The 27,808-nt window shown below is 45.0% G+C and overlaps 1 protein-coding gene across 8 annotated transcripts in view; it reads left to right on the top strand.

Annotated features, from left to right (window-relative positions):
* FRMD4A (FERM domain containing 4A) overlaps positions 1-27,808 on the top strand; it is a 359,132-nt gene that overhangs the window by 168,239 nt on the left and 163,085 nt on the right. The window contains exon 1 of one of the 8 annotated variants that reach the window (XM_042053222.1): positions 13,334-13,882. The exons of 6 other annotated variants lie outside the window; for them this stretch is intronic. In XM_042053222.1, coding sequence (XP_041909156.1) covers positions 13,724-13,882 — 159 coding nt within the window. In that variant the 5' untranslated portion in view covers positions 13,334-13,723. Of the gene's footprint in view, positions 1-13,333; positions 13,883-27,808 lie in introns of those variants that run through there. One more of the 8 variants, XM_042053214.1, reaches the window with a different exon arrangement.

Genomic DNA, 27,808 nt, shown 5'->3' with positions numbered 1-27,808 from the left:
TCTAAAGCCTTCTTTGAGGCAGACCAGACACCAACACAAACCTGTTAAACACCAGAAGTGACTTCAGTGAAGCTCACAAGCACCAGGGCCCCCCCAGCCAGCCTGGTGGAAATCATGGAAAAGGCTGTTCTGACCAAAAGGGAATCTGTTGTGTAGGTAGTAAGTCACACAGTTCCTATTTTGCTGACTCAAGCTCAGAAAGTTGGATTGAGATTTCAAACACATTTCCAAACTCATGGCCAAACTTTCCATCTGAGCTTGGCTTATTTCCTGGTGAAGTATATATTATCCTCATTGTCTCAGTCATTTCTAATGGCTTGAAAGAAATGGTGATTTTTCATCCCACAAGAAAATGGATGTGAATGATTCTTACATTTTAATTGGTTTTTTTGTTGGGACCAAAGTTTCACGCTCTCCAAATTGCATAGGCAAGGAGTACAATTAGTCTCTGCTTCCCAAAGATTGCACATGAAAAGCTTCAGGAAAGACAATGGACTGCAAATGACGCCATTCAGTCACCCGCACACACTCTACAAACCAGCTGTATTTCTGGAATATATTTAGAAGGTGCAATTAGGGTTGTGCATGCTTTAAAATAAGTGAGCAAGCTTCTTAATTAAGGTTGAAAATCATTTTAGTTTCCAGTACTCCCTCTGTAAAAACCACCAATCTTGATGGGGTGGGACCACGGGTATCTACTTTCTCTCCAAGTTTTGCATCAACACAGATTAGGTAAACTCTGTGTGAAATAGCTAAGGACTGATAACCTGCAATTAATGTTGGGGCACTAAGCATCTACCCTTTGGGGATCTATGTGCAGAACAAGTACCATTTTGCAGTTTTACTGTTTTAGTTCAGAATAGAAATCCCTGCAAGAGTGAATCAAATCAGCCTTAACTCAAAAGTTCCTGCCACAGGGAGTTTCCACCCTGCCAGCTCCCAACAGAGGAGTGATGAGATGAGACGTGTTTTGGAGAAATTCAACTAAGAGAGATTAAAGGTAGGGGTTGGTGTCTTTACTAGTGTGTGTTCCTCATGTTGGCTTCCATCCAATTGTACCTTCAGCCAGCCTATGTTTACAAGTTCATCATAATAATTTTTATTACTGTTTTAGGACTCTTCATTACTCAAAGAAAAGAGAGCAATATGTGTCTTCTGGTGACAACTCATCCCAGTATCTTCAGAGGCATTGTCCCCCAAGTTGAACCGGGGTAGGTTTAGACTGGATGCTAGGAAAAAGTTCTTCCCCAAAAGGTTGGTCAGGCATTGGAACAAGCTGCTCAGGGAAGTGGTAGAATCACAATCCCTGGAAGTGTTCAAAAGTCTTGTGGATTTGGCACTTGGGGACATGGTTTTGTGGCAAACATGGTGGTTCTGGGTTAACACTTAACCTTGATGATCTTAGAGGTCTTTTCCAATCTTAATGATTCTGTGACTCTACATGTATGACTCCAGTAGATGCAAGGCAGGTGCCAAGCAGCAGAGCCCTGTGCTCCAGCCAAGTCTCTGTGTCCTTGAGGCTGTGTCTACAGAAACAGTTGTTCAATTTTAAGATATTCTGTGTTTGAGTTTTTGGTGCGGGGGCTCGTGGTGCTCACTGTTTCTTTTGGAGACATCTGTCTCCCGTGAGCCTGAGGGAATGTCTGAACCTGCTCTGAAGGACAGATACACGACCATATTCTGGAATAGTGTCCCATATTTACATGCTTTCAGGCTGTGGGTACCAGAAGCAGATAACTGAGTCTGTGCCAGTGGCTTGATAACAGGCCAGATACCTCACCTGAGAACAGGGCATCTACGGAGGTATGAAAGGGACTGGATCCTATACTTGTACCCTCTCCAAATGCCTATCCTTCTCTGCAGGATAGGTTTAATTTGACATTCAAAGAGATGTGTGTCTCATGTCAGTTTCTCTGCACAAATACCCATATATTTACTCTATCTGAAAAAGATGCTGAGGTTTGCCTGGGTAAGAGCACTGTCAGAAGCTCAGGGGAAGAGCACAGGTCAGTGACCCCCCTCCCCAATCAATGTGATCCATGAGAAATTGTCACTATTCAGAGTGGAGAATGCCAATGTCCTTTTTGTCCTCCACAGTAATCCAGAAAAGCTCTCCAACATCTTGCTTTTGTTAACTCATTTGCTATAGATTCCATAGGCACAGTACATCTCTTACCACAAGGCTTGTTCTGCATGGGTGGTAATATTATCCATGATGCTTTGGAGCATCTTAGGAAGCTGAATGGGTTCGGCAACAAGTAACTTTCTGTCTTTCAGTCTTCTCTTAATGCACCTGCAGACAGGGGGAGGAAGATGATCAAGGTTAAAACCCTACAGGTAGTTTACCCTCATTAAAGATCCAGATTTTCACAAAAAAACAAGAAAAGTGAATCGCCAATGTTTGGCAGTCTCTCCTTTCCTCGGAGCTGACTTCAAAGCTGTTACTGTTGCCTGAGGGCAGAGCCTGGAGTTCCCAATATTTGAAAACACCATCCAAGAAAATCTGTCAAGGCCAATATGATAAACAGGCTATTGCAAGAGGGGAATTTGGCAATCCTACACTACAACTTAAAATTATTCCTTATAATGTATTGGACTTTATATATTACAAGGCTCCACAGACACCGACCCTCTGCAGACCTCTGCAAGACCCAGGCAGTGCCATTGCTCCCAATTGGCAGCCAAGATGCTTTCAGGGTAAAAGCCAAGGTGAACTGCCAACAGCCTGCAAATCTGGGAGTGTTTGATGCAGGATCAAACCCCAGGGTTCCCATTAGCTGGAAGTGCAGATCCACATCCCCTTCCTCCCTCTCCAGCATCTCTCCACCCAACTCATGCCTGCAAACCACACCAGAGACTGGGAGGAGGCTTTCTAATTTTCATAATTTCCACTCTGAAATGTTGGAAAGCTTCCTTTTTCCATCCTGGACTTTGTTGTAATGCAGCCATTGTGTATCCTCCCGTAAACTTTCAAATGCACCAATAGTGGCAGTTTCCTGCAGGAGAAATACTTGCTGTAACTGAAGCAAACAGGGTTTGCTTCAGTTACAGCAAGTGGGAACTTGGCCAAGAAGGGTCATAAAACCAGAGGACGTTGATTTTTAAAAGCACAGTTATGTTAGTGCATTCCAATGTATCCAATCAGTCACTGGAGAGCAGTTAAAGTGGCCTTGGGGCCAACCTCCAGCTTCTGGAGAATGGTGTCAGGGGAAAGACAATTAGGCTGATGCCAGTGGATGACCTAGCCCCCTTTTCCTGACAATCAGTCACAGCAGACTTTGTGGTGCTGGCCAGGCTCTCGGTCACAGAAGTATTTTGAAAGCTTTTCATTCGTGAGCTTTGTTTCATACTAATCCATGAACGCTGTTATCCACCCTAGACTGGGAGGGAAATTGCTGAAAGATCTAGGACAAGGGTGTAGGCAGCAGAAATGTTTTCCTGCAAAGGCCAAGAGATACCTTGGGGTCTCTGAACACCCCTTATAACCCCCAGCACTAGTGTTTTCTCTGAAATCAGCACCTTTTTCCCCAGGAATCCTCTGTGTAAGGGACTCAGGGCGAAAGAACCCCATTTTAGAGGGAAGGGAGCAACACGGTTCTGAAATCACTGCCTCTTAGAGACACTGCAGATGGAAACCCACAAATCCAGACACCCTGAATCACGTGAAGATGGATCAGGCATCTTGTGCAGCCCAGGGTATCTACCGCCTCAGTCTTGCACTCAGCCCCTCTCCCTTGAGGTCAGTGCTTTGCAAGGAGAGACTGCAGGCCTGACCTCAAATTCCCTGGGCACCAGCCTTTGAGAAACCTTCTGCTGTTTCTGTTTCATAACGATTGCCCACTGGGGAGGCACTGACCAACTCTCCCTCCTGGTTCCTAGCTTGGAAAGCCAAGAAATACCAACATGAAAAGGTCCACATTCTCTTATCCTGGAATGAACTGACTACGTCTGGTCACACAGGGACAGAGCCCAGAATACCATCTACATGGGCTTTTCTTTCCCATGACAAGTTTCCCAATCAGAGCTTGAATAAACATTAGGTCATCACCAATTTATAATGGCAGAGATTTATGTCTCTCTTGATCGCATTTTTATAGAAGCAGAAATAAACTTTCATTCTAGCTATTTTACCCATATCTGAATCACTCTGACAAAACCAAACACACTATTTTGAAATCAAACAGATTCACAGTGGGTGTTCCCTGCCAAGGCAGTGATTCTTGTCTGACTGCTGCCTTCAGTGTTGATTTTGGTGGGCTTCAGACATAAATCTTCCCAAAGACCATTTCTCTCACTGCACAGAATAAGAACCCCATTGTTACAGCAATGATGCATTTGGGACACATCTCCATGGCTCTTTAGACCAAGGCAGACACTTAATAAGGCTGTTCTCATAGCTGAGTATCCTTTTTCATCTCCTTTCCACGATGGAGCAGAATATTCCCAGGTACTGTACCTGGGAAAGGTGAGGGTGATTGTTGCTCTCTGTCCCCTCTTCTTGGTGGAGCAATGGTTTGGAGGAGCATTTATACTGAGATCTAGGCAGAAGCACCTCAACAGAAATGTGCAGTCATTTATGCTCCTTCTGAATCCTGAAATAAACCAAATGAGGCAAATTAGGACCAACTTTGTCTTTAAGTGCCTGGCTCTCACTAGCACCTCGGTCTATGAAGGAAGTTTTCCCTGGCTTTTCAAAGTTGTGACATGGCTTTGTCAATTGATGCCTGTCCATGATAAGGCTGAACCACCACTCTCAGAGCCCTTCAGAGGGGGTTCCTCAACCCACATGTGCATGGCTTATCAAGGGCAATGGACCATGCACCACTGGTACTGTCTGTGGGGTGAAGGCAGTGGCGCAGGGACCAAGGGCAGCTCTCTGTCCTAGACAGAGGTGGAGTGGGAGCCAAAACAGGACAACACAACAACAAAAATCATGAGTGCAGATCAAAAGACCTTCAGTCCCATGGGATCTTCATGTCTGGGTAGAGATCATGCTGTGTCTGAGCTGCATCTGGAGTTGGGGAGGGTGTGTGGGACCTACAGGAGAGGACATGGTGTGGCATTCCAGGCTGACAGGGAGGGCCTGGTGGAAATTGCCCAGAAGAAATGAGGGCAATCTTGCATGTGGTTCAAAGTGGATGGCATGGATAGAATATATGGCTCTAAGCAGTGAAGCAGTGAATTTATTGCAACCACATAAGGCTATTCAACTTGTGAACAACATTAGCTGGGTTTTGATCACTCCTTTTTTTCTGAGCTACTGTGGCGCTTGGGCAGAACTTCCAAGTTCATCATTCTCCTAAAAGTTCCTATAGTTGTTTTCCTTAGACTCAAGACTTCTTTTTAAAAAGAAAATCTGCTATATCCTTCAGCTGCAAGTGATTTAATAGCTTTTGGCTTTGTGTGATCTGAATATTTTCTTGTTCTCTTGCTTTGCATCTGTGACCTACTTAATTACAAGCAGGAAACAAGCCCCAGAATCATTAGACTTTCTGCCTGTCTTGAAGAAGGGGAAAAAAATAAAAATCTATGTTCTTAAATACTAGGATGTCCTTCTTAATAACAGGAAGTCGAGCTCCAGATAGCAACAGTGAACATTTGAATTCTTTGTGCATCAAGATAAGAACCGCAAAGAGCTTATGGGTTTTATTTTTTATGTCATGGATGTTTTGGGGGCAGGGGAAATGACAGCCTCTTCTAACAGCCAAAATGGGAATGAGTCATAAATTTCTAAATCAAGAGCGTAAATCCTCTTTGTTTTAGGTTCTGAACAGCTTCAGTCTGCTCTGTCCATAGAGACAATGAAATGACTGACTTGCTTCTTCGATCCAGCAGCTTTCGATCTATTTTATCCTCTTTTCAGGAAGTATGAGCAAACAAGCCAGACAGTGAGTTAGGATCCCCCATGGCAAACCATCAGGTTGGAAGACAGAGCATGAGAGGGTTTGATTAACTTCTCTCCACCTCTGCAGGAGTCTGGGCTACTATTTATACCTCCTGAAACTCAGCACCCCATCTGGAAATGCTGGTGGGATAGCAGCTTTAGAAAGCAACCAGAGAAAAGGAAAGCCAGGACTGCCAGCCTCTGAGACTGGCTGTCCCACACAGGCACTTCAACCCCCTTGTCCCTGTTTATCAGAGCCCTGGTAGCAGCTCAACAGTACAAATCTCCCAGTGCATCATGAAGCAATAGAAGCTGATGTTTGCTCAGGGTTTTAAGCCAACCAGCAACAGAAGTGCAAGTTATCCTCTTCTGTCAACTGTGCATGCATTATCACTGCAGATGGCATGGATCCAGCACTGTCCTACAACAAATGGAGATTTTCCATTAGCAGGAGCCACAGGGGTCTGCGTTTCAGGAGCAAACAGGGTAGAGGTCAGCTCTTACGCTCTACTGAGAAGGTCTAACTGGTCCCAGCTGGGGAGATGTTCTCAGCATGAAGATCTGCTGCCATACAGAAATCACCCTCTGTTGACTCCTGCATTTCCCATCTGCAGATTAATTGTGCTGTGGTAACAGAAACAACCCAGGAGCCCCATGTGATCCAGCCCCAGTGCAGATGCTGTGAGTGAGTGTGCAAGCGTGTGCACACACAGGGCTTTGTGGTTTTAGCAGCCCAGTGTGGCTCAGTCTGGGACATCCCCTTCCTCCATGGCAGCCTCCCTACACACACTTAGCATTGCCTGGATGTGTACAGCACTATTCCCACAGGGAGCACACACATATATATCCAATCTTCACCTCAGGGAACATTTATTTACCCATAGTTATGCTCATTTTGCTAATCAGTGTAGGAGCTTTCAACATAGAGGGTACATTATCGACCCAAGATATCTTAAGTATTTCTGCTTTTTTTTGCATAACTCTGTGGAACATGACCAGTTGGCTTTCTAGAATACTTATTTACTTTTTAATGTGAAACAGTTCCCCTGAGACTTCAGGTCACCTGACAAATGTCAGTGAATTAATCTATTGAGGAAATGGAGACCCATAAAGCTATGTGACTCTTTTAATGCTGTTCAAGAAAAGGATGACTTTTCTGGAATAGGACCAGATCCTTCCTCATTTTCACTCTGAAGGTTATATTTGACCTGCTTATCTTCCTCTCTGTCCAGTGACAATTACATCCTAATCTGCAATATCATTATTTACTAGTAATGATTTTTTAAAAGGAGCTTTGGAATAAATTAAGTATACATTCTTTATTTTAGGCTGGAACAGACTTTCCAACCCATAAGCAAGATCAAACATGAGAAATCTGGACCACTGAGTTTCTAAAATATGTTCCCTTTGCCCTCTTTCTTTTTAATGAAATGCTCACCCTTGTTTGTGAACAGAAAGGACTTTGTATCAGTCATTGAAAGCAGCAAGTGTTACCACTGGGTCTGAATCAGGCAGATACTTAAATATATCTGCAGGATAAGTTGTAAGAAAATGTTCTGCTGCAATGGGCCATTTGTGCTCTGTGTAGGCTTGTTTTGCATGGACAGCAAGGCTGCCCTTCATTAAATTATCCACCATGCCATAGGGCAGAACTACAGACTGCCTGTTCACGAGGTACCAGATTTGTCTCCTCTCCCAGGCAAGTACTGCCAGTTAAGGGACACCTGCAACATGAAAATGTGTGTCCTCCAAACCACAGCCCTCAGCCAAGGCCATTGGGACAGCTTGACCATCACCTGATAAAGGGTGGGGAGCACAAGATAAATATATAATTCAAAATTATATGAACACATACACAACAGGGGAACCTCTCATAAAGAATCATAGAAAGGTATGGGTTGGAAGGGACATTAGTGATCATCTAATTCTGGTCCCCAAAGGCAAACACTTGCTCCAGTCACCAAAGGAATAAGCAAAAGCTTGAAACAAGAAGGGTGTAACTGCACAAGTGTGTGACTTCTTCTGTGAGCAGTCAGGCATGTTCAATCTGCAGTTTGAGATTCAGACACGGGTTTGTCTCAGGCTCATGTTGTTTCACCCCTGAACCTTGTCAGAGGCTATTTTAGACATTGGTGAATAACATGGAAGGAAAACAGCTCAGCTGCTGGGTGAGCTCTAGGTTGTTTCCTGTTCATACATGCCTCACAAGCAGGCTGTGATTTTTTCTGTTTTCTTCTGGCCAAAAATAATTCTCCCGGGCATTTCTGCACATAATAGCAGAGAGCAGGGTGAAGATGAACCTTGTGGTGATGGGCATGTGCAAGCATGTGCTGCTTTCATTGGAGAGCCCGGTCACAGGACGTTACAGTGCCCAGCGGGATCAGAGTTAATCATAAGCTTGGGTTTCCAAAGTGAATAATCGTATTTAAGATCTCACCATTCACTTTCTGTGGCTGTTCTGCACTATTTCCTTAATACATTGTCCTGACCTACATCCCCTCCTGCAGACTCATTCACCACGGCATCCATGGAGAAAGAGGATTGAATAGCAAATCTCTGCACAATCTCTTTCACGTTTCTGCATAGTAGAAGTGAAAATCACTTCGGCTGGTGGAATATTAGGGACAAGTACAAGCCCTGCTTTATAGGATTCACCTACTTTTAAACCTTGTGAAATCACTAACACAAGTTACTTTAGGAAATGAAATGTGTATTATTTGAGGAGATGACATACTCTCCTCTGCCAGTCAATAAAAATCTCTCTGGAGTGAGGATACGAACAGCCTTACGCAGAAGGAGCTGCTGTTGGCATAATGATAATATTTAGCACTACCAGAGCACTTTACATTTTCAAAGAGCTTTAGAAATGTTATGATCAAGGTGGATGACTGGAATAGTAAATTTTCATTCTGTTATTACTGTGAAGCAGCAGTTCATTTCATTATGGAACATTTTAGGCCATATGGACTCGTGAGAACATCTTGAGGAAATTGGCCAGGATTTCTGACTCATAATCTTCGTCCTAAAATGCAACCAGCAGGGAAGTCTTCAGTTTCTTGAATTTTCTCTGCAGGAAAGTTTTAGGGCTGTCAGTGGTGGCAGATCAAGAGGGCCACAGGGAGACTGTTCATATCTGTGGTTTTGGAAGCATGTGGAAGGTGAGAGTTAGGAGGTAACTGAAGCAGTGCAGGCACAGGCATCATGTTTGCATGGGGCAGCATATCTCTGGGCTGATGCTTCCAAGAAAAACTTCTTGTCTAACAGTTCCAGAGAGGTGACCTAGGGGTGTTGGTGACTCCTCTTCAAGTCTGTAAAGGTTCAGGCATGATCACTGTCCAGATGTCGTGGCCCAGCCAGACTGAGGTCACAATCTTTTAGCAATCCAAAATTAATGCAGAGCCAACTGTTAGCTGATCAAAGCTCTCAGCAGATCCAGTGTGGACATCTACACTTTATTTTCGCTCCTCTTAGATTTGGGGGTGAGTTTCCTTTGCCTAGAGCATATATGCTGTATAATAGACCTCAAGGTCTCAGGATTTGCTTCTTCAACTCAAATGCCATTCCCAGTTCCTTCTAAACCCTTCCCTCAAAGCTTTCATTATATAGACAAAGCACAAAAATACAAGAAATAGAGCTAATAGTATGCAGTCCTTGCACTCTGGGAAGCTCCTGCTGAACAGACAGAAACCCTCCATGATCCCTCCTTGGATGGCAGCAAGGTCACACGTCAGGGGAAAGACAGAGAAGCCCAGATGAGTCACCATGAGGAATGACAGCACCTTGACTTGGGTGGAAATAGGGCACTCAGAGGCTCAGGTTCTCAAGTGGATCTGGTGCGCAAGGACCATTTGGAAATCTTGGAACTCTGTGGTTCAGTGCAGCTACAGGAGAGAGGTCACTGCTGCAAGTCCCCACCGAGTGCCCTGGCTCTGCCTGGGTACATACGAAGGGAGAAGGGTGGCTCCTTATCCGTGTGTTTGATAACTTGGCAGTGGGACATCCCTTAACTGTTCCCATCATATCACACATGACAATGATGTGCCATTAAGGCACAAGGAGAAAATTGCAACTAGTTAAATATCTCAAGAAAGCATCTCCATCATAAGAAAGCATGAAGCTGTGACATGAAAGGGAACTCTGGGCACAAAGCTCTGACAACATTAATCCTCTTTACATTGTAGAGAAATAAAGATTAAAAAGGGCCATGAATTTGAAATAGAACCTAAAAGACCACATTGGGCTGGAGCTGCAGGGACTGGGGCCATGTGTGGAGCAGAAACAGGATGTTTCTGGTATGTCTACAGCAAGCCAAAGGAAACTGCCTCCCACCCGGCACGTCCTTCTTTCAACCAAACACATCCACACCCATCAGAAAGTGGTGGGTAGAGGTTTACTCTAGAGCCTGTTGGAGAGAGATGCTGAACTGCTCTTTCCAAGGCCAGAATATACAAAGGTGAACATGGACCTGGTGCAGGCAGCACCCACCTACACCAGCGCAGGGCAGGGATTTGCAGGGTCTGCAGAGAGGAGGAGATGCCTGCAGGGCTTGGGATGGGAAATCCACCCCCAGCCTTCAAGTCCCAGTGACAGTCCCATGAAACAACACAGCAGCTCAAGGGGGGTTGGTTTTTTGCCTTTTTTTCAAGGGAAGTAAGGAGCTATTTTTATAACCTAGTAACAGCCTTTGGACTGTCAGTAAAATGTGGGAGGTTTCGTAGTAAATGTTTTGGCTGACATTTTCTCAGAAACAGCGGGAAATAATCAGCACATAATTAGAGAGGAAAAGACCTGCAAATTTCTATAGATCTATGTAGAGTGCAAAGGGCTTTTTTTGTCCTAATTTACCTTAGTGAAGGGGAAGTTGAGCATGTTTTATAAAACTGTAATATGATTTTACAGAAATTGCTCAAATGGTACACCAGTGGAAGAGCCAAGCTGCCAATTCTCAATAATTTTTTCTCCTCTCTTCTGCCATTCCCTGTTGCAATAACCTTTTCTGACCATTTTGGATAAGAAAGAGCACATTCTGTGGTGTCTTGCTTGAAAAGAGCTCTTTTGGTAGAGTATCCCTTGACTCTAGAGAGGATGGGCTATCTTCGCCCAAGAAACCTCCATGGTTGCAATTCCCTTGTGTCCTGCAAGGTGGGTGTGCAATCTGTACTCAGGCAGCTTTTACCCTCTCAAAAAATACTTTGTGTCTGGTCAGCAGGAAAACCTCTGCAGGAAACCAGACAATCTGCTCTAATCATGAAGGTAAATCTATCCACTGAAATGTTCACTGGGCCTTCTATAGACTCAAGTGACTCCTAAGGAGACTGCTCCAGTCTATCAGTTAAATAAATACATTGGAGAACTGTTTTCAGAAAGTCTGATTATGTCATCAGCCAAGTGAAAAGGCTCCTTCAGAGCTGCCCTCATCTGTTGAGTAATTACTGAATTGGGACAGGGGCCGAAAATCTCCTTTCAGCCGTTAGGAAAGACTTGATGCACATATGGAGCAGCTAATTTTAAAACTGCAGTATATCCTCCATTTCCCCTCCTCTCCTCTTTCCAGAATACCAAAGGAGTTAGGTCACATCCCAGAGCAATCACTTGCTGTGGTTTCTTTTCCCACCTCTGTTTTCCTTTATCAAACACATTTCTTTCTTTTCCTCTCTTGCGCTCCCAGGCAGAGATCTTAAGTATCAGGCTGTAGCCTGGGGCAAATATTGTCTAGTCAAGTAAGATATAGATAGATAGATAGATAGATATAGATATAGATATATAAAATTCCTTTCTTCCAAATGTGGCTTTATAATGGAGATGTTTGTGGTCCCTTGTCTACATTGCTGCTAACAGAAGCAGTATGTTACTGAGTTTACAGGCAGGAAAATAACCAAGAGAGAATGAGCATAGGGAGACTACAGCAAAGGCTCGACACCAAGAAAGCAGGCAGGGACAGGGAGAGGAGGAAGGAAAACTGCACTTTGCAGAATGAATAGCTCCCAACAAGTTTAAAGGAAACATTATTATGATTTTATTACCATATTTTATGAAGCCACTCTGAAAACGAAGTCCTGAAGAAGCAATTAGGCTGAGAACATGAATTTTGCAGCTGTACTTTCCTGGCCCTCCACCTGCCCTGTCAATGAGCTGACGAGCATCCTTGTGCCGTTATCGTGACGCACAGCTCGCTTCGTGTCCTTCAGTCCTCAAAGAACAAATTATGGATGGGGTCATGGTGGGACAGACCATTCAGAAAATCAAGCAGACATTAATATTCCTGCTCCTTCCCTATCCAGGGAGTTGAATCAGGGAAGACATTGAGGCTTTTTGGAAATGATGCCTTCTCACCTTTGCTAAACCAGCAGTTTTAGGAGTTCAGTGTGTGCAGGTCCCTCATGATTTCAGCTCAAGCTGTCCTGCCTACCCCTCCAAAAAGTGCCTCCGAGGAAGTGCCTCCATGTAGGCATTCTCCAGCTGACTCCTGTCTGCTCCCTCCAAATTCTGTGGCCTTTTTGCACACGTTCCTCTGAAGAGAGAGTAAAATGAGTGAAAAATAACACTGACAGGCAGCTGTCTCCAAGGGCACTGGCTTGCACTGTGCCTTTGATAAAAATACTTCCAACTTCAGTTTCTCTACCTGGTGATTAAATAGGAAGTAGCACTCATTAGATTTATTTGGAAAATGTCTTGCAACTTAACTCCATGATTTTGTGGTGATTTAACTGAACTGCAAAATCCTCATCTTTCTGTTGTATTTTCACCCTCAATGGACCAGTTCCCTCAGCTGAACTCATCATAGATATTGACAGCATTGAAGTCTCCACCCAGACAAGCTGCTCCTGCAGGGAAACAGGCAGGGAACTGATGTCTTCTCAATACTTATTTTAGGAAGGAATACCAGGAGTGAATCTTTGTATCCATAGACCAAAAAGGGCATTTTGGCATCCAGCTCTTCTGGAACTTTCTCCTGGCCTTGATCATATGAAACCCACCCTTATGAAGGCAAGCTCACCAAGGGTTAAAAATATCTCAGCACCAACTGAATCAGACTGATATTAAAAGGCCATTGTTTAATCCATTTAACTTTCCAAAATATCACCCCCTGGGTAAATAAGGTGCTTTTCAGACTGTTGGCTAATTCTCATGTAAAGATTAAGTTCTGTTATGAGTCCAAAACATAAAAAGGCTCCAGAACAGACAGCTGGGTGGGAAAAAGACTGGAGTGTAACTGTGCAATGGTGAGTTAACACACGGAACGAAAGGATGAAATGTTACATGTGGCAGAAGTGCCTTCTCAGATGTTCTTCGGGAGTGTTTGAAAGAGTTAAGTCCAACAGTGGAATGTCTTGGGAATGCTGGCAGACGGAGAGTGAGCGGCTTTTTTCTTCCCTCTGGATGGAGTCCCAGGACTGAGCATGCAAAGTGATGACTTTGGATCCGAGTTTGCTTCTTGGGTCTGCAGCGGAGAGCTGGGAAGTGATGCAGCGTTACCAAGAAGTCCTTTGCAAGGGATGTGCAGATGCCTTCCTAAGTCAGGGGAGGTATTTTTACCTCTTCCTTGCTCATGCTTGGGTGCAGCAGGACTCACTTTGAGAAGATACACAGAGGGAGAAACCACATCCAGAAGGGCGTATGCAAAGGGAGAAAGACACATCCCCAAACAGTTTATTTTGGCTGCTGCTTTTTGTTGTCCGTTTTGGTTTGGTGGTTTGGTTATTTTTTTCCCTTGCTTTTTGTTCTCCTTCTTTGATGGAAATTTCAATGACTCTTTAACCTTGCAGTTCATAAGGCGCCTTGGGATTAGCTGGTTGCCTCCGAGCAGGGAATCTGGGGTGATTCACCCAGGGTGCTGGCATGGCTGCTGTGCTCTTTGGCTTTGAGGATCTGCTCTACAGCTGGGACAGCCTGGTGTGGAGCCTGACGTCCCGGGCTCTGAGGACTTGCCGCTTTGGAAACCTGAGGGTCCTGCAGCTCATGCTGAAGCCATGGTGCATTTCCAGAGATGTTTATCAGGTAGGGTAACAAAACACCAGGCCAGACCCTCAAACCCCAATGCTGCAGGGGGAAGACCCCCTGGGAGTCTCACGGGGTTCTGTTCCTGTTCTGTTCCTACCAACCACTTTGGGTCCTACACAAGTGGTGGGACAGAGGGGACACTGTGGGGAGGGGAGGGGTGGCAGGAGAGACGTTTTAATTTGGAGGATGGTGATGGGGTCTCCTGTGGTGGAACACAGGTCCAAACTCTCCTTCCCACAGATCAGGGGGGAATAAGTGGAAGCAAATTAAGGTTCAATCTTCTGTATCCTCTTTCTTTGAGCTTTATACTCATAAGTACAACCTTAGCTTTTCTGCATCCTCAGGCTGTCCCTACAGCTGCACAGGAATAATTTATAATCTACCCAGAGGAAAGGATGCCTAAAGGCAGCTAATCTGTGGAAAATGGGCATTTGCAAAGGGTTTTAAACTGTAGTAGCACTAATCCCTAAGTGACTTGTGCAATGCCTTTTGACTGCTTCGTCTTGCAAAGTCCCAGGCATCTGATTGCCTAAAATTTCTGGTTTGCTTGATGTATGGTTTATGTGGTATAGAGAGCTTTGGGGCTTGGATGACTGGCTTCTCTGTAGAGTTACACTAACTGCTTGCAGCTTGAGGTATAGTGACACAGCTCTAATAAACTGTGTGTATTTTTGAGATTGATTAAACTGGGTTAAATAAACTGAACATCACAGAAGGAGCTAGAACGGAATGTCACTTTGAAAAGCAACTCATTCCAGTCCATAGGTGAGTCCAGGTTGCAATGACACTGTAAACCAACCAGCCTGTCTGCTTTTTTTATCAGCTTTAGACAATTGAGGCTAGACATTTATTCTGCTGTGGGGACAAGCCCATTACAATATTTATCATCTCCACAGATTTGTCTAATGCCAGACACTGGAGTGACTGGTATTTGCATTTGGAAAAGACATTTTCTGTTACTCCCATTTACTTGGTATTTTGCTTTTCCTGTGCTGTGGAAGTCTCCATGTATGAAGCCAAGTCATACAGAAGGCAACAGATTAAAAGCCTGTAGAAATTGCGTGTGTTGGTTTGAGGGAGACCAGGGCAGGGCTCTTAGTAATTTCAGCAAACTTTGAACCAGCTTCAAATCATGCTCTGGTTTCAGCAGACTTCAGGAATAGATTTTATAGTCCTTGGAGTTCAGCAGGCATGGGCAGCATTTTTATTTTAAGTATTTGTTTGTTCCAGAAGATGCCCACAGCCAGTAATACAAACCCATAGCCCAGGGCTTGATTTTGAAACCCCACTGAGAGGTACCACTGTGATGGCTCCAAGTGAACCATGCTGCCCTCCCTGGGCTGTGCTGGCTCTTGGCTGGGGTGAACCCAGAGGTCAGTCTGTGCACAGGCTGCCTATGGTGTGGGGCTGCCCCACCCTCTCTCTGCAGGTTGTTTTAGGACCCTGAACCTGAAGCCAATCAGCTCGCATGGGCCTGAGAAAGGGGAGGAGGAAGCAAGAGGGCTCAATGCTGAACCTCATTTTTACCCTCCACCTGCATAAAATCATCCTCAAAAACTAAGGACTTGGTTTACAGATGTGTCCAGATTCTGATTACAGATAATGTACTCCAGCCCATGCACCATGCATCAGGGAATGCCACTGCCTGTGAAGACTCCCAAGATTGGTGTTCTTTCAGCAGATTTAGGTTGCTGTGAACACTGAGCACATCCACAAGTGCACTTTTTCCTTTGCAAAATGCACGGCCTTGAACCGGCCTCCATGGCATTATATCATGATCCTGGCATGTTTATCCTCTTTGCCAGAGTCCCCAGTGAGATGGGACCAGCAAAGGTGCCTCCCTTCCCACCCAAAAAGGCATTAATGCAGCCTGAAAGACCCTCACAGGGCAGGAGGGACTTGAATAGTTGTTTGTTTCTCAGACAGAATCTGTGAACATCTGCAAAAGCTCAGTAAAACCACGTCACTTTATTTGTCAGTGTCCATGAGCTTGCAATTCTTTGGAGAGGATCTCAAATGCTGGGTCAGGTACCAGGAGAATTGCTGCTGGGTGGAGGTTTGTCGGGAAAGGCATCTCATAGCTCATCACTGCAGAGTTCCAGCAGCAGCAGTGTTATTAGCAGCCAGCATGAGCTGATAGCTAACTCTACACTTATGCATATTAATCCTAAAAGCATTTCCTCCAGTAGCCAGCATCCTCCAATTTAAATGCTGGCAGGGTATTTTAGTAGAATATTGCTTGGACAGAAAGCCTGACAGTTTAATCACTTCCCAGAGACAGAAACTTCTTCCACTGCTGATTATTTAGATGAGAAAATAAGCTCTTAACAATGCTAGTTTTTGTTGTAACTATATATTAATCCCTGTTGCTACTGCACCTTGAGAGCAAAGCAGATCAATGTAGGACTTCTGCCTGGTACCAGAACCAGAAAAATCCTAAGAAGAAACATTAAAAAGAACTATTAGTCAATTTTGTATAATTAAGCCAAGCTTTTTCATACTCTGAAAAGTATGTTTTGTGTTTTTCTTTGAGTTAATCACATCTCAGTGCATCTGTGCCTCTGGTGCCATTTGCTGACAGCGAGTTGGGGGTAGCAAAGCAAAGTAGCACACAGCCAGGTTCTGCCTGAGCAGGACCCACACTGCTGGGCACACACCACTGGGGAAAACTCAGCTCCTCCACCAGCCAAGATCATGGTTGCTCAGGTATCGCTCTGACTCAGATTTTTTTTTTTTGTATCCTTGCCCTAGTCTTTTGTCTCCACCATACAAACATTCCAAAACTTCCCAGTTGCCTTCTACTCTCCCATCTACAAAATACGTAAAAGCTAAGATAAAACTGTACAGAGGGTACAGTCCAGATTTACTGCCAATACAAGAGACAGTGGGTTCTTGGAAAAAAAACAAGTTCCAGGCATCAACATAATCAGTGTAATTCCGTTATGTGTGATTAGAGAGACTTTGCTTTCTTTGCTCTCAGAAAATCAGCACCAATGCATTAGCAGAGATAGATGGAATAACAGTTGTGGGGTGATGCTGGCTGCAGTGATCAGAGTGGAATCTGAAACACTTCAGTCTTCAAATCCAATCTGACACAGCAACTGGAAGCTTGGACTTGCTCAAGCTGCACTCTGAGCAGCAGTCGTTATAAAATAGGTTAAAACAATCAAAAATTTGTTCCCTCATTCTTGGTCTCCAGACTGGAATTGTCTCAGGAATGCTGAGTGACTCCATTTTTCACTGTCTGTAAGCAATGCTTTGGTACTCAGGCCCTCTGAGCAGTACTGAGAACTGGAGGCTTTGGGTACCCTGAAGGTACCATCATCTGTCTCAGGCTGCATTTCTTTCCCGGCAAACAAATCCTTCCCCAAGTCTGCTGTGATTCCCAGGGACACATTTGTCTGCCTAGCCTGAAACAAACCTCTTTGCCTTGGTCTGTTTTCAGTGGGGATAATATTCACCAGTTGCTATATTTTAATTGTAGTTAATGCTTGTTATGTTTTAATTGTGTTTTTTGTGATCCACCATGTGGTTTTCTGACTGCATGATCGGAATTCATTTGAAAAAGGAGATTAACAAATAATAAACTTCCAGTCGGGGCTCTCAGACAGTCAGTTGTGCAAGATGTCACCGAGCTGTCGGATGTATTTTTACCAATGCCCAGATGTCTGACTGCTCTGACCTACTTAACAAATGGCCCTGTGAACTAACACACTGCCTGCTTTTGCAGAAATACTCACATTTCAAGAAGTACTGGGGGTGGGCTGGCTTATTATTATGGGATAGGCAGTCAGTTCTGCATTTTAACATCCTGAAGATAATTCACTATTTATTTAATCTCCAAATCCATCAACAAATGTTTTAGTTCCCCGGCTATGCCTGTGCAATGTCAAAGAACATTAGGCAGTGCAGGACCTACATCTACAGTAAAAACGTGTTTATTTGTCTTGACTGTTTAAATTCCCACCAACTGCTCCTACCAAGTCAGAGGCAGACCACTGGATGCAGAGCCATCTCTCAAGGATAGATACCACTCACAGACATTTAACTCCTCACTCTCTGTAGACAGTAGTGCTGTGTACTTTTCTCACACTGCTTCTTATCCACCAAGTGCTTGGAAAAACAGTTAAGTAATTTTACTGCTATAGAAGCCAAAGCACAATCAGATGAAATTACTCATTTCAGGTTATAGGCACAAGTGCAGAATTGTCCGCAGTACCTCATTGCTCCCCAAATGTTCAACTACAGGCAATGAGATTAAGGAAGGAGGTGGGCTGTAAAATTTATGGGCTGGGTGTTAATCTAAAATGAGGAAGTGGAAAGAGCTTTTGCTGTGCTGGCAGACGTGAATTCATGGAATATTCTATATTTTAGCAAAAAGTGTAATTTTGGCTATTAGGAAGAAACTGTCAGATATAGGGAACTAATTCTTCACTAGGGCAGTGAGGCAGGGGAACAGATTGCCCAGAAAAGCTGTGGATGCCCCATCCATGGAAGTGTTCAAGGCCAGGCTGGATGGGACTCAGAGCAACCTGGTCTACTGGGATGTGTCCCTCCCCATGGCAGTGGGGGTTGGAACTAGAGGATCTTTGAGCTTCCTTCCAACCCAAACCATTCTGTGATTCTACTTTCCAGATCCTATAATTTTCACTGAGAAGAATGCACCTCAGGTGTGTTTCCCACAGCATTCCCGCTGCTGGCAATGGGGTGCTAGGTTTTTTCCCCCCAGCTGCCATGGGCACTGGGAGTTAACCTGGAGGGCTTTGGGGTTTCTCCCCCATTCACCTGGTGTTTTGCTGGCACCCTGCTGGGTAGTGCATCAAAAAAGGGACAGACTGTTTCCACTTCATAGTGGACTCTGAGACATCCCCACATCCCCACACCCGTATGAGGAAACATGGTCTTCCTCCCCAAAAAGGAACAGTTTGGGAATTCCATTCTTGTTTCAGCATCATTCTTCACCCTGCTTGCCTCAAAGACATCTTACTATGTTCAAGCACAATTAAAGATTCAGGAGCAAAAGCAGCATTTTGCACGTCTGCCCTGCTGCTGTAAAAGGCTGTGCAAAGCAATGTTGGGGAAGGGGGAGGAAGGAAAGGGCTGAAATGTTAAACACATCATTTCAGATTGGCAAAATTTCCAGGTTTTGATTTATCGCTTCATCACCAAGTAGATTAATGTGGAATTCAAACACAACCAGCTCTTTGCTTTCCTTCCAGGCCTGACATATTAACATTTCCCATTAATCTAGTCAGCTCCAGCATGATGAAGGCTGAGGAAATGGGGGATTAGGCATGTGGGAGTGTTGGGTGGGCAGGGGAAAAGAGCCAACAAAATTCACTTTAGTTAACTAACTAAAGTAAAGAGAACGGGACCTTATTCAAGTCTCAGGTTGTAGCTGGAGCTGTTTCTGACTCCCGTAAAGACAGCAAACCCAGATCCTTTCTCTTCTGGTGCTGGGCAAAAGGGTTTTCAGTGGGGCTGTTGACTTTCTGCTCATAAGGACAATGGTTGATATGGGCACAGGTGCCCCCATGGAGCTGGGCTCGAAGGCCTCTTTTCTGGCCACTGCTCTGTTCTCAGAACATTGTGATGCCCTGCTACAGCTGGGGTTCAGGAGGCTTCAGGCCCTAGGCTTGCAGTCTGCCTAATTCCCACTTTTGTGGGGAAGCAACTATGATTTCTTTTCCCCAGCACTCTTTGCTGATCTAGTCTACAGTCTCTGGAGCTGCCCTGGAGACTTCTCAAACTTTATTGCTACATATTCAAGCATTTATGAGATTTAAACTGCTTCTCTTGGGAAAACAAACAAACAAACAAACAACAAAAACACCCAAACCAACAACAACTAATAAAAATCACACCAAAAAAAAAGAGGGAAAAATAATCATCCACCCACAGCTGCAGAAAGGGATAATGAGCCTCACATGTTTCCAAAAGCAGCTCGGGAACTTTTGGCTTGCAGAGTTTCACACCCCATCTTCATTACAGAAGCAAAGAGAGTTAGACAGCGAGAAGAGGGGAGAGAAAATGCAAATGCTAAAAATTCTTTTTTGCCAGAAACCATATCCAACAAACAGAAAAAAGAAAAAATGAGCCTGTGGGGAAACCTCAAGCCATTTCCATTCAAGTTGTCCATGGAGAAAGCACAAGAAGCACTCACTAAGTTCCCACCCCCCGGTATTTTTATAGCACACTGTAAAGTTGCCTCCAGCATTTGATAGAGACTTCTCTTGCCTTTGTGGGGCTGAGAAGGGCTGGGACAATCTGGTAGGATCTGTGCCACTGCCACCAGCCCCACCATAGCCCCTGGGAGCACTGATGTCAGTGGAGGGGCAAAAACCCTTTTGCCTCCTGTATGAACACCTACTCACCTCCATAGCTTGTGGGGGCTCATCTTCAATTCCACTGTCCCAAGGCAGCTGTGGGACAGGACAAGAGGCACAGGGCTTTTCTGGAGGACAGGGAGAAGCTCCAGAAGTGTGCTGGGCAATGGCTGAACCTGGGCCATTAAACCACCTCAGGAATTGCTGTGCTGCCTTCCTGTTAAAGCTAACATGGAGCTGCACCAGGCTGGGGCTTGTGCTCACTCATTATTAGCAAACACAACACTCTGGTATTTCCCATGGGCTGAAGCTTGTCCAGGGCTGCTAGAAAATGAGGGGGACCTTAAACCATCATTGACCCTCCTATTTGTCTTTACGTGAACTTTTAGGGATGGTAAGAGGAGACTGAGTGGTCAAGTCTCACGACTGAACTTTTCTTTGTTCAATAAATAGAGCAGCCTCTTAAAAGAGGAGGTGTTCTTGGTGCTGTTTTGCTCCTCTGTGAATTTTTCCAACCTGCCTCCCTGTGAGAAACACTCAACCTGCAGTTCTAGGCTGTTCATGAGAGAGGAGTCTGGGTGCCCCAGTTGTGAACATGGGCAAAGTCTTTCACAGTGTTAAAGCCACTCCACTAATAGATGGGTTAGGATTGCCAGAGCAGCTTATAGAGGCCGCCAGCTTGAGCAGGCACAAGCAATGCTGAGTTGTTCCTAGACAGGGTGGATTTGAGTCTGTCCCAAAGCCAAGCTCTCTTGAAGTCCACCACCAGTGACTTGGGCGCTCCTGTCCCATCTTTGCTTTAGTCTGCAAGGGATAAAAACTGTGCTCTCCACAGGGAATACAATCTGTCTCAGCTGAGACAGCCTCCAGCAGTTCACCCTACTCACAACAGGAATGCATCTCGCAGCAAGGCAAGGGAAGTACTTTTTGATCCCCCAGGTTTATAGAAGCCAGGTCTGAACTGCTTCTTCCTAGTCTTAGCTATTTTCTGCTCAGTGTCTAGAATCATGAGATGGGATGCATCTTGTATTCCTTTAGTTATCAAAAATTAGGCAATACATCCATGCTGGTTCCTTCCAAGATAGGTGTCTTGTGGAAGTCATTCCCTGGCGGTGCCAAGCCCTTTGTGCGGAGACCAGAAAGAGCTGAGACTGATAAACCCAACTGCATGCTCGAGTATTAAACACCCACAGTCCTGTGATCTAGAGCTCATTTATGTTGTTCTGACTAAATATATGTCATCCAAGGCCTGGGTGGAAGATTCTGGAAACCTGCAGGAAAGTCAGTGACTGTCAGGACAGTGCCCAGCAGTCCTGTTTGAGTCATCAAGCTTCAGCTTCTGGAGTTAACACAACATGCTCTGTACTGGGACAGGCTCCCAGGAACCTGCTTTCGGTAAAGAGCTTTGCTTCCCCAGAGAGACATTTGTGAACGCTTCAATCCTCTAAAGTAATTGAAAACAGCAGGGAGTTTTGCCTGGAGCATTTTTGTTTGGTTCAACCCCTTCCCCCTCAAAGAGAAATCCGTCTTGAATACATGGCTCGCAGTAGCCCCAGAACAGATCCAGTCCCGTCAGGCTCCCATGTGTTTCTTCTCTTGCATAAAAGAACATGATCATGGGGAAAAAATGCTTTTTCCTTCACTGTTGTAACATGCCTTTGAGGTGCCACCAAAGTCCTTGTGCAATGGATGCCATTTCTCTCAGATGTTCTCCTGGAGCAAAGGTGGAGCTGACTGGTGCCACTGAGCCAATCCTGCCCTGTCTGTGTTTGCAGCTGCATCCAAGATGCTGCCATGAATCATCTGTGCTCTTGCAGAAACTCTCTTCACACCCAACCAAGAGCATCCAGTTGTTCAGAGAAAAACAGGAGCTCTTTGGAATGGGAGTTTCAGGGACAAAACAGGCTAAATTAGGCACTTGAAAGATGACTCTTTTGTAATAGTGAAAAAAAACAGAACAAAGGCTCTGAAGGCCATCCAAGTGCAAGTACCAGAAGGCACTGAAGCTGAGGGATGGCTTGCATCTCCTCCGTTCCCTCTGTCCCTCCCAGGTTGGATTGAGGAGGATAAAACCCTGTGCACCTCTGACACCTGCAAGTGGCTACAGGCAACATTTTCACATTAATTACTTCTTAAGTTTAAATATAAAGTTTAAATTTCTAGTGTCCACTCCTTTTGATTCATCTATTCACTTAAATCTCCTATGATTGCATGTGTTCATGAGCTCACGGCAGAGAAGGGTTATTGTCTTCCTAAACTGGAAGCTTATGAGCCCAGGCTAGAGGGAAATTGTTACAGGATTTCAAACCCTGCCTTTTTTCTTCCTCTCCTTTCAGTCCAGGAAACTTTTTTTTAACCATGTGAGTCCACTGAGACTCCAAAACAGCTGACAAAGCATAGTTTTAGCCCAGTCCTATCCCCTGCTCCTGGAGAAGAGCTCTGCATGGCAGCCAGTGCTAAGTCTCAACTACAAAAAGTTATCCAAGGTCAAATTCCTGCATGCTCTGAACTTCCATCTGCCCCCCAATGGGGATTAGTGTCTGTCCAGCACCTGGCAGGAGTCACCCTACGTCTGTAGCATTGCATAACTTGCAAGCCCCATCGTGTGCAGTTGCTCACCAGCTTCACTGGTCACTATGCTGCTGGAGCTGCTGAACCCTGGGACTTGAGGGGCTCTCATAAAGCTCCAGGAGGGCAGGAAAGTGGGGTTTACAGTCATCGCAAACCTGCTTTGCCCTGCTTCCATGAGGCCTGATCTCAACCCCTCTGTGTTCTGGGGCTTAACACATTTGTACAGTCACTTCCGTGCCAGTAAAGAGGTAGCTGATGATGAAGAGACTTGATTGAGGGCTGGGAATCTTTATGTTACTGTAAGTTGCTGTACTTGGGTTGACCTCTGCTTTTTTCAAATGTTTTTTTTTAATATTCTTTAGAGCCCCACAGCCACGGGAGCCTAGAGTCATGCAGGTCCTCATGTGCACAGCCACAGCTGAGACAACAACTTTGAGTATCGTCAGGGCTAAAGGCTGAGCTGGGCTTTGCAAAACCTCAGGTGATCAATCAGGGGTTATGCAAAACCAGGCTGCAAATGAGAAACAGTTTGTGCCAGACAAATTATATCAGAGCAGCCACTGGGATGAGGAGGTAGCGAAGGAGGAAGGGGAATAAGCAGCACAGGAGTTGGGTAATTTCTAATTAAAGTGAGAATAGAGCCAGTGTTCATCTCAGAAAAGAGAGGTTCTGGGAAGTTCACTACATCGCATATTCTCAGGCATTCGTCATCTGAAATGTCTTTTAATTGCCACTATTATATCATATCACAAACATTCTTGTGATTTATCAGTCATAACCTCCTACAAAGGGATTCTTTCATTCAAGCCGTTTTCACGGAAATCTTTTCCCCTTGGATCCCAGTCCTGCAACACACTCAGACCAGGAATCTGGAAGTGGGACATTTTTACTTCTTTTTTCCTAAACACAAGCTGTTGCTTTGCAGACAACATGTTTCAGTAATGGACTGTGTCCCAGTTTCAACTTCTTTCTTCTTCATCCCATGATAATCAGCTCTTAACAGCTCTCCTTCCTCTTATGGTAAAAGCTGAAATGTAAATAATCAGGATGTCCTAAGTGTCAGGAGCCAGCTGAGTCCTGCTAGCCCAGGCCTTGGGTCTCTGACACCAGGCTGCCTTAAACATTTGGCTCAGCCAACAGACTGTATTTATAATGTAAACTCCCCTTGTCAGCTCCTAACTCCTGGCTCCAGTTTTAGAAAATTTAACATTTCTGGGGGTTGTATTTTCCCACCACTTAGTCAAGAGCTGAAATTTTTCCTCTCAGAAAATACACTTGTGTGTCAAAGGCCAACAACCAAAAAAATATCAGTAGTTTTGCAGCCTAAATATAGCACAGAACTGAGATCCTGAATTCCTGTGAGAGAGCCAGTGTAAACAGCCATCGTCTGTGCAACCTGGGAGGGGGCTGCACCCCGAGGATTTTCCTTCATGTTATCGTGCACCGCGGTGCCTGGATGTCCTGGCATGGGTGAGGAGCCCTTTGTGCAGGGACATCCTGCCCAAAGTCATTCCCATCTATGGCCTTCATTACCCAGCCTCAGCAAAAGGCTTCAGAGTCAGCACAGCCTGGAGATGCTGTCCATGCACTGGCTTACAGCTCTGGGTTGTAAGGGCTTGGGTGGGTGGCCTTGATGTGAAAGCCCCAGGTTCAAGTGCTGCCATTGGTTTTGCAAAGGAGTCGTGTCACAGGGATAAGCCATGGGGATGATCCCCCTGTGAACACAAAACCAACCACAAGGGATTAGGCCTTGGGTCCTGGCTCCAAGGAATAACCCACTGCCATCTCGAGTGGGAGAATGTATAAACACAAAACTAATCACATACTTACCCATGGATGGTTTAAGAAGCATAAACTCATTCCTGTGATTCATCTCATCTTGGAGTTTGTACATAAAGCAGAACGTTCATGCATAAAAAGTCCCTCCCACCAGTGCTGTCAATAGTGACCAGGAGACCAGTGCTGTCATTAGGTCACGATCCTGAGGGTGACCAGGAGAGATGAATTTGCCTTGCAGAGGTCTAGGATTGCCCAGGACCATCTTCCACCCACTTCACCTTCAGCCTAGGCCAGTGTCTCTCATTTATTAATACACATGGATAATGTCTTAACCATTAGCTGTGGATGGGAAAGACATGATAGCCATTAGAGCTTCCCCTCCCTCTTGCATCTGACTTGGAAGGGTTGGAACTAAATGAAACCTGGCCTGGGAAGTGCAGCAGGGAATACAGCGTGCATGGTGTTGAAATGGTTTGTGAATGCTCAAGGGTTGGCAGAGCTAATTTCTGTCAAAGCTGATAACCACTGGTTTACCGCATCCCTTTTCATTCTGCTAACCCAACTCTCAGTGGATCTCATTATCCTGGAACTCGTTCAAGAATCCCCGTCTCCTCTAACAGGGCTCCAGACACCTTTCAGGTCTCCAGAGATTAACTGATATTAATACAGAGTAGTCATGAGTTTTCTCAGTGGGGCATTTGCTCCTGTGTCTCACAAGTTTGTTGTGTTTTAGGGATGAGTATATTTGGATGGCCTCTTGGGATTTTCTCCAAAGGTTTTTTCAAAGGAAAGGTCTTCTCCAAATCCTTCTGCTCACATGCATCTTTTTGTGGGATGTGCTGTTCCTCTTTCATTCTCATCTACTATTTTCTTTGGTGCAGTTGGGTTGAGTAGCAGGTATGAGACCAGGGCAGGGTGACAAACCAAAAGTGATGACAAGCCTATGGCCTTGGAGAGCTGCAGTACCCCTGAAATGTCACGTAATGGCCTCTTACAGATTCATGCAGACCTGCTTCCCTTCCATCTGCTGTTTCTCCTCTTGCATTCCAGTATTTTTTGCTCTGCCTATTCCTGCCAGGAGTTGCACCCTACCTCCTGTTCATAAGCAAATTAAAGTGCTTGCAGGTGACATTGCTTCTAACCTCCTCTGAGGCAAAACCCAAATGCCACTCAGGATGCCAAGTGCTGCTTCACAAGTCCATGGTGCACCCCAGGAGTGAGAGCAGCTGAGTGATTGAGCATTGTAGTACAGCAGCTGTGGAGCACGGGACCAGCTATTTGAAGAAGACTCCTCTGTTAGTCATCACTGACCTCATTTTGATCCCATCAATATGCTCACCCTTTTTATGTTGAAATATCCAGAAACTCTTCCTGCAAAATGAAACACACTCAGAAAAAAATACTCTGAAAGGATTTTGCTGGGCCTTTTGGGGAATCTGCAGAATCACTATCATTTGACAGTTTTCATGGCTGTAAAAATAAAGGGAGTTTTAAATTAGTACCATAAGAGCCATGTGGAATCTGGAGTCAGACTGGGACAAAGCTGCATCTCAAACCAGCAGTTGTTCTGATACTGTTCTGGACTGCAGAGGCTTTTGGGGGGTAGTTGAATGCTGGGAAGTGCTGAATAAGCTGCTTCATTTTTGAAGGAAAAACATGAATAGGAATATTAATTTAAAAGGAGAAATTTGCCTTGCATCCATTGTCCTGGCCTGGGACAAGGACACTCGGCTCTGCATCCAACACTGCCAGGGACACTGTAGGATCTTGGGATCTTGCAAGACCTTTGATGCCTGTGGGTCTGTGTTTCCTCCTCCGTTGTTCGGACTTGCTTTGGCACAATCTGAGTTTATAAAAGGGCACTTGACAAGAAACTTCAGGCAAGCTATAAAAGCTGCACTGTGCATAATAAACCCTTCTCTTAATGAGAGAGAGCACCATCATTCAGCACCGAATTCATGCAGTCAATCCAGTCATGGGCCTTCATCCTGAAAATGCAAGGGACAGCTTCCACACAATGGGCTGAGAGGAGCAAAGTCACTGTGCAGGGCTGAGACCATAAAACAGGAGGCAGAGCTGGATTAACAAGCATGTGCAGCAGGACCTGGCGTGGAAGCAAGGGTGGGTGTGTTATGTCACCCTGCTGCCCCTGGGCTGCTCAGACTTTCTTGCACAAGCAAGAAATATTTCCTTTTCCAAATTCTTTCAAATCTCTTGAGCTTGGATTTTTTTCCAGGAAGCCAAAGGAGCACAGTGAAAATCCAACAAATCTCTGTTGTCCTTTTCCAGGCAGTGATAGGACTGATAATGGGTTTTGCTACCAAAAAAGAAAAAAAAAAAAAAAAGAAAAGGAAAAATAAAAAGATCTTGTTTCTTTCCCTGTTTTCATAGAACGATTCCTGGTTTCTTTGGGTTTTACTTCCCTTTCATGAGCCTGAGCATCTGTAGCTGAAAGGTGTTACAACCCACCACCAAATGGCTTCATGAGGCAGCCTTAAATACGTGCTGTTTGACAGCAGAAACTCAAGTCAGGCACCAGCCTCAAGTATTTGCTGAGTCTTTAGTTGTATTCAGCCATAAAAGTGTTTCAAATGAGGAGCAACGAGAGGACTTGAGCAATAGGTTACCTCTCTCAAAATACGATATTTACCAGTAAGATATCTAACCCAGGGGGTGGACAGAGGAGTGAGCAGTTAGGAGAAGGCACGAAGCTGTGATGCACAGTACCACCTAGTGACAGAGCCCGGCTGCATGAGAAGGGCACCCCCACATTTGCAATGTTCAGGGTTCGTTTCCCCATCCCACCCTTAATATGATTTCCCAACCGTGCCAAATCCATGCACCCACCTTCTCCGGGTGGAGGGACAGCACCATTCCAGCAGCTGCCTGTTTTTTCCTCCTTTTTATGGTTTCTTTTTTGCAAAGCAGGGGTTGGACAGCCCGGGCTCCTTGTGTCCCAGCAGAGGCAGCAGCGGGTGCTGTTTTGTTGGCTGTGTGGGGTGTGCAGGTTGGGCTATGCACGCATCTCCCACTGAATCACCCACGAGGAATTCCTCAGTGCATTGTGCAAACGGGGAATGGAAAAATGCAAGGTCCAGTGAGTAATGCAGCATTTCAGGGCATCTGAAACGAAAAGAAATGCCACAAACTTGTTCCATTTGTAGAAACGATGTGAAAGAGCGGTGTGACAGGCTCTGCTCAAGAGCAGGCTTGTAACCTTTTCCATTAATTTCTTTTCAAAGAATTG

Source organism: Corvus kubaryi, unplaced genomic scaffold, assembly GCF_017639235.1.
Source record: "Corvus kubaryi isolate FWS band 111438036 unplaced genomic scaffold, C.kubaryi_AGA036_p1.0 135, whole genome shotgun sequence".
Lineage (NCBI taxonomy): Eukaryota > Metazoa > Chordata > Aves > Passeriformes > Corvidae > Corvus > Corvus kubaryi.
Note: the sequence above shows the minus strand (reverse complement) of the source record. Positions and strands in the feature narration are given on the sequence as shown.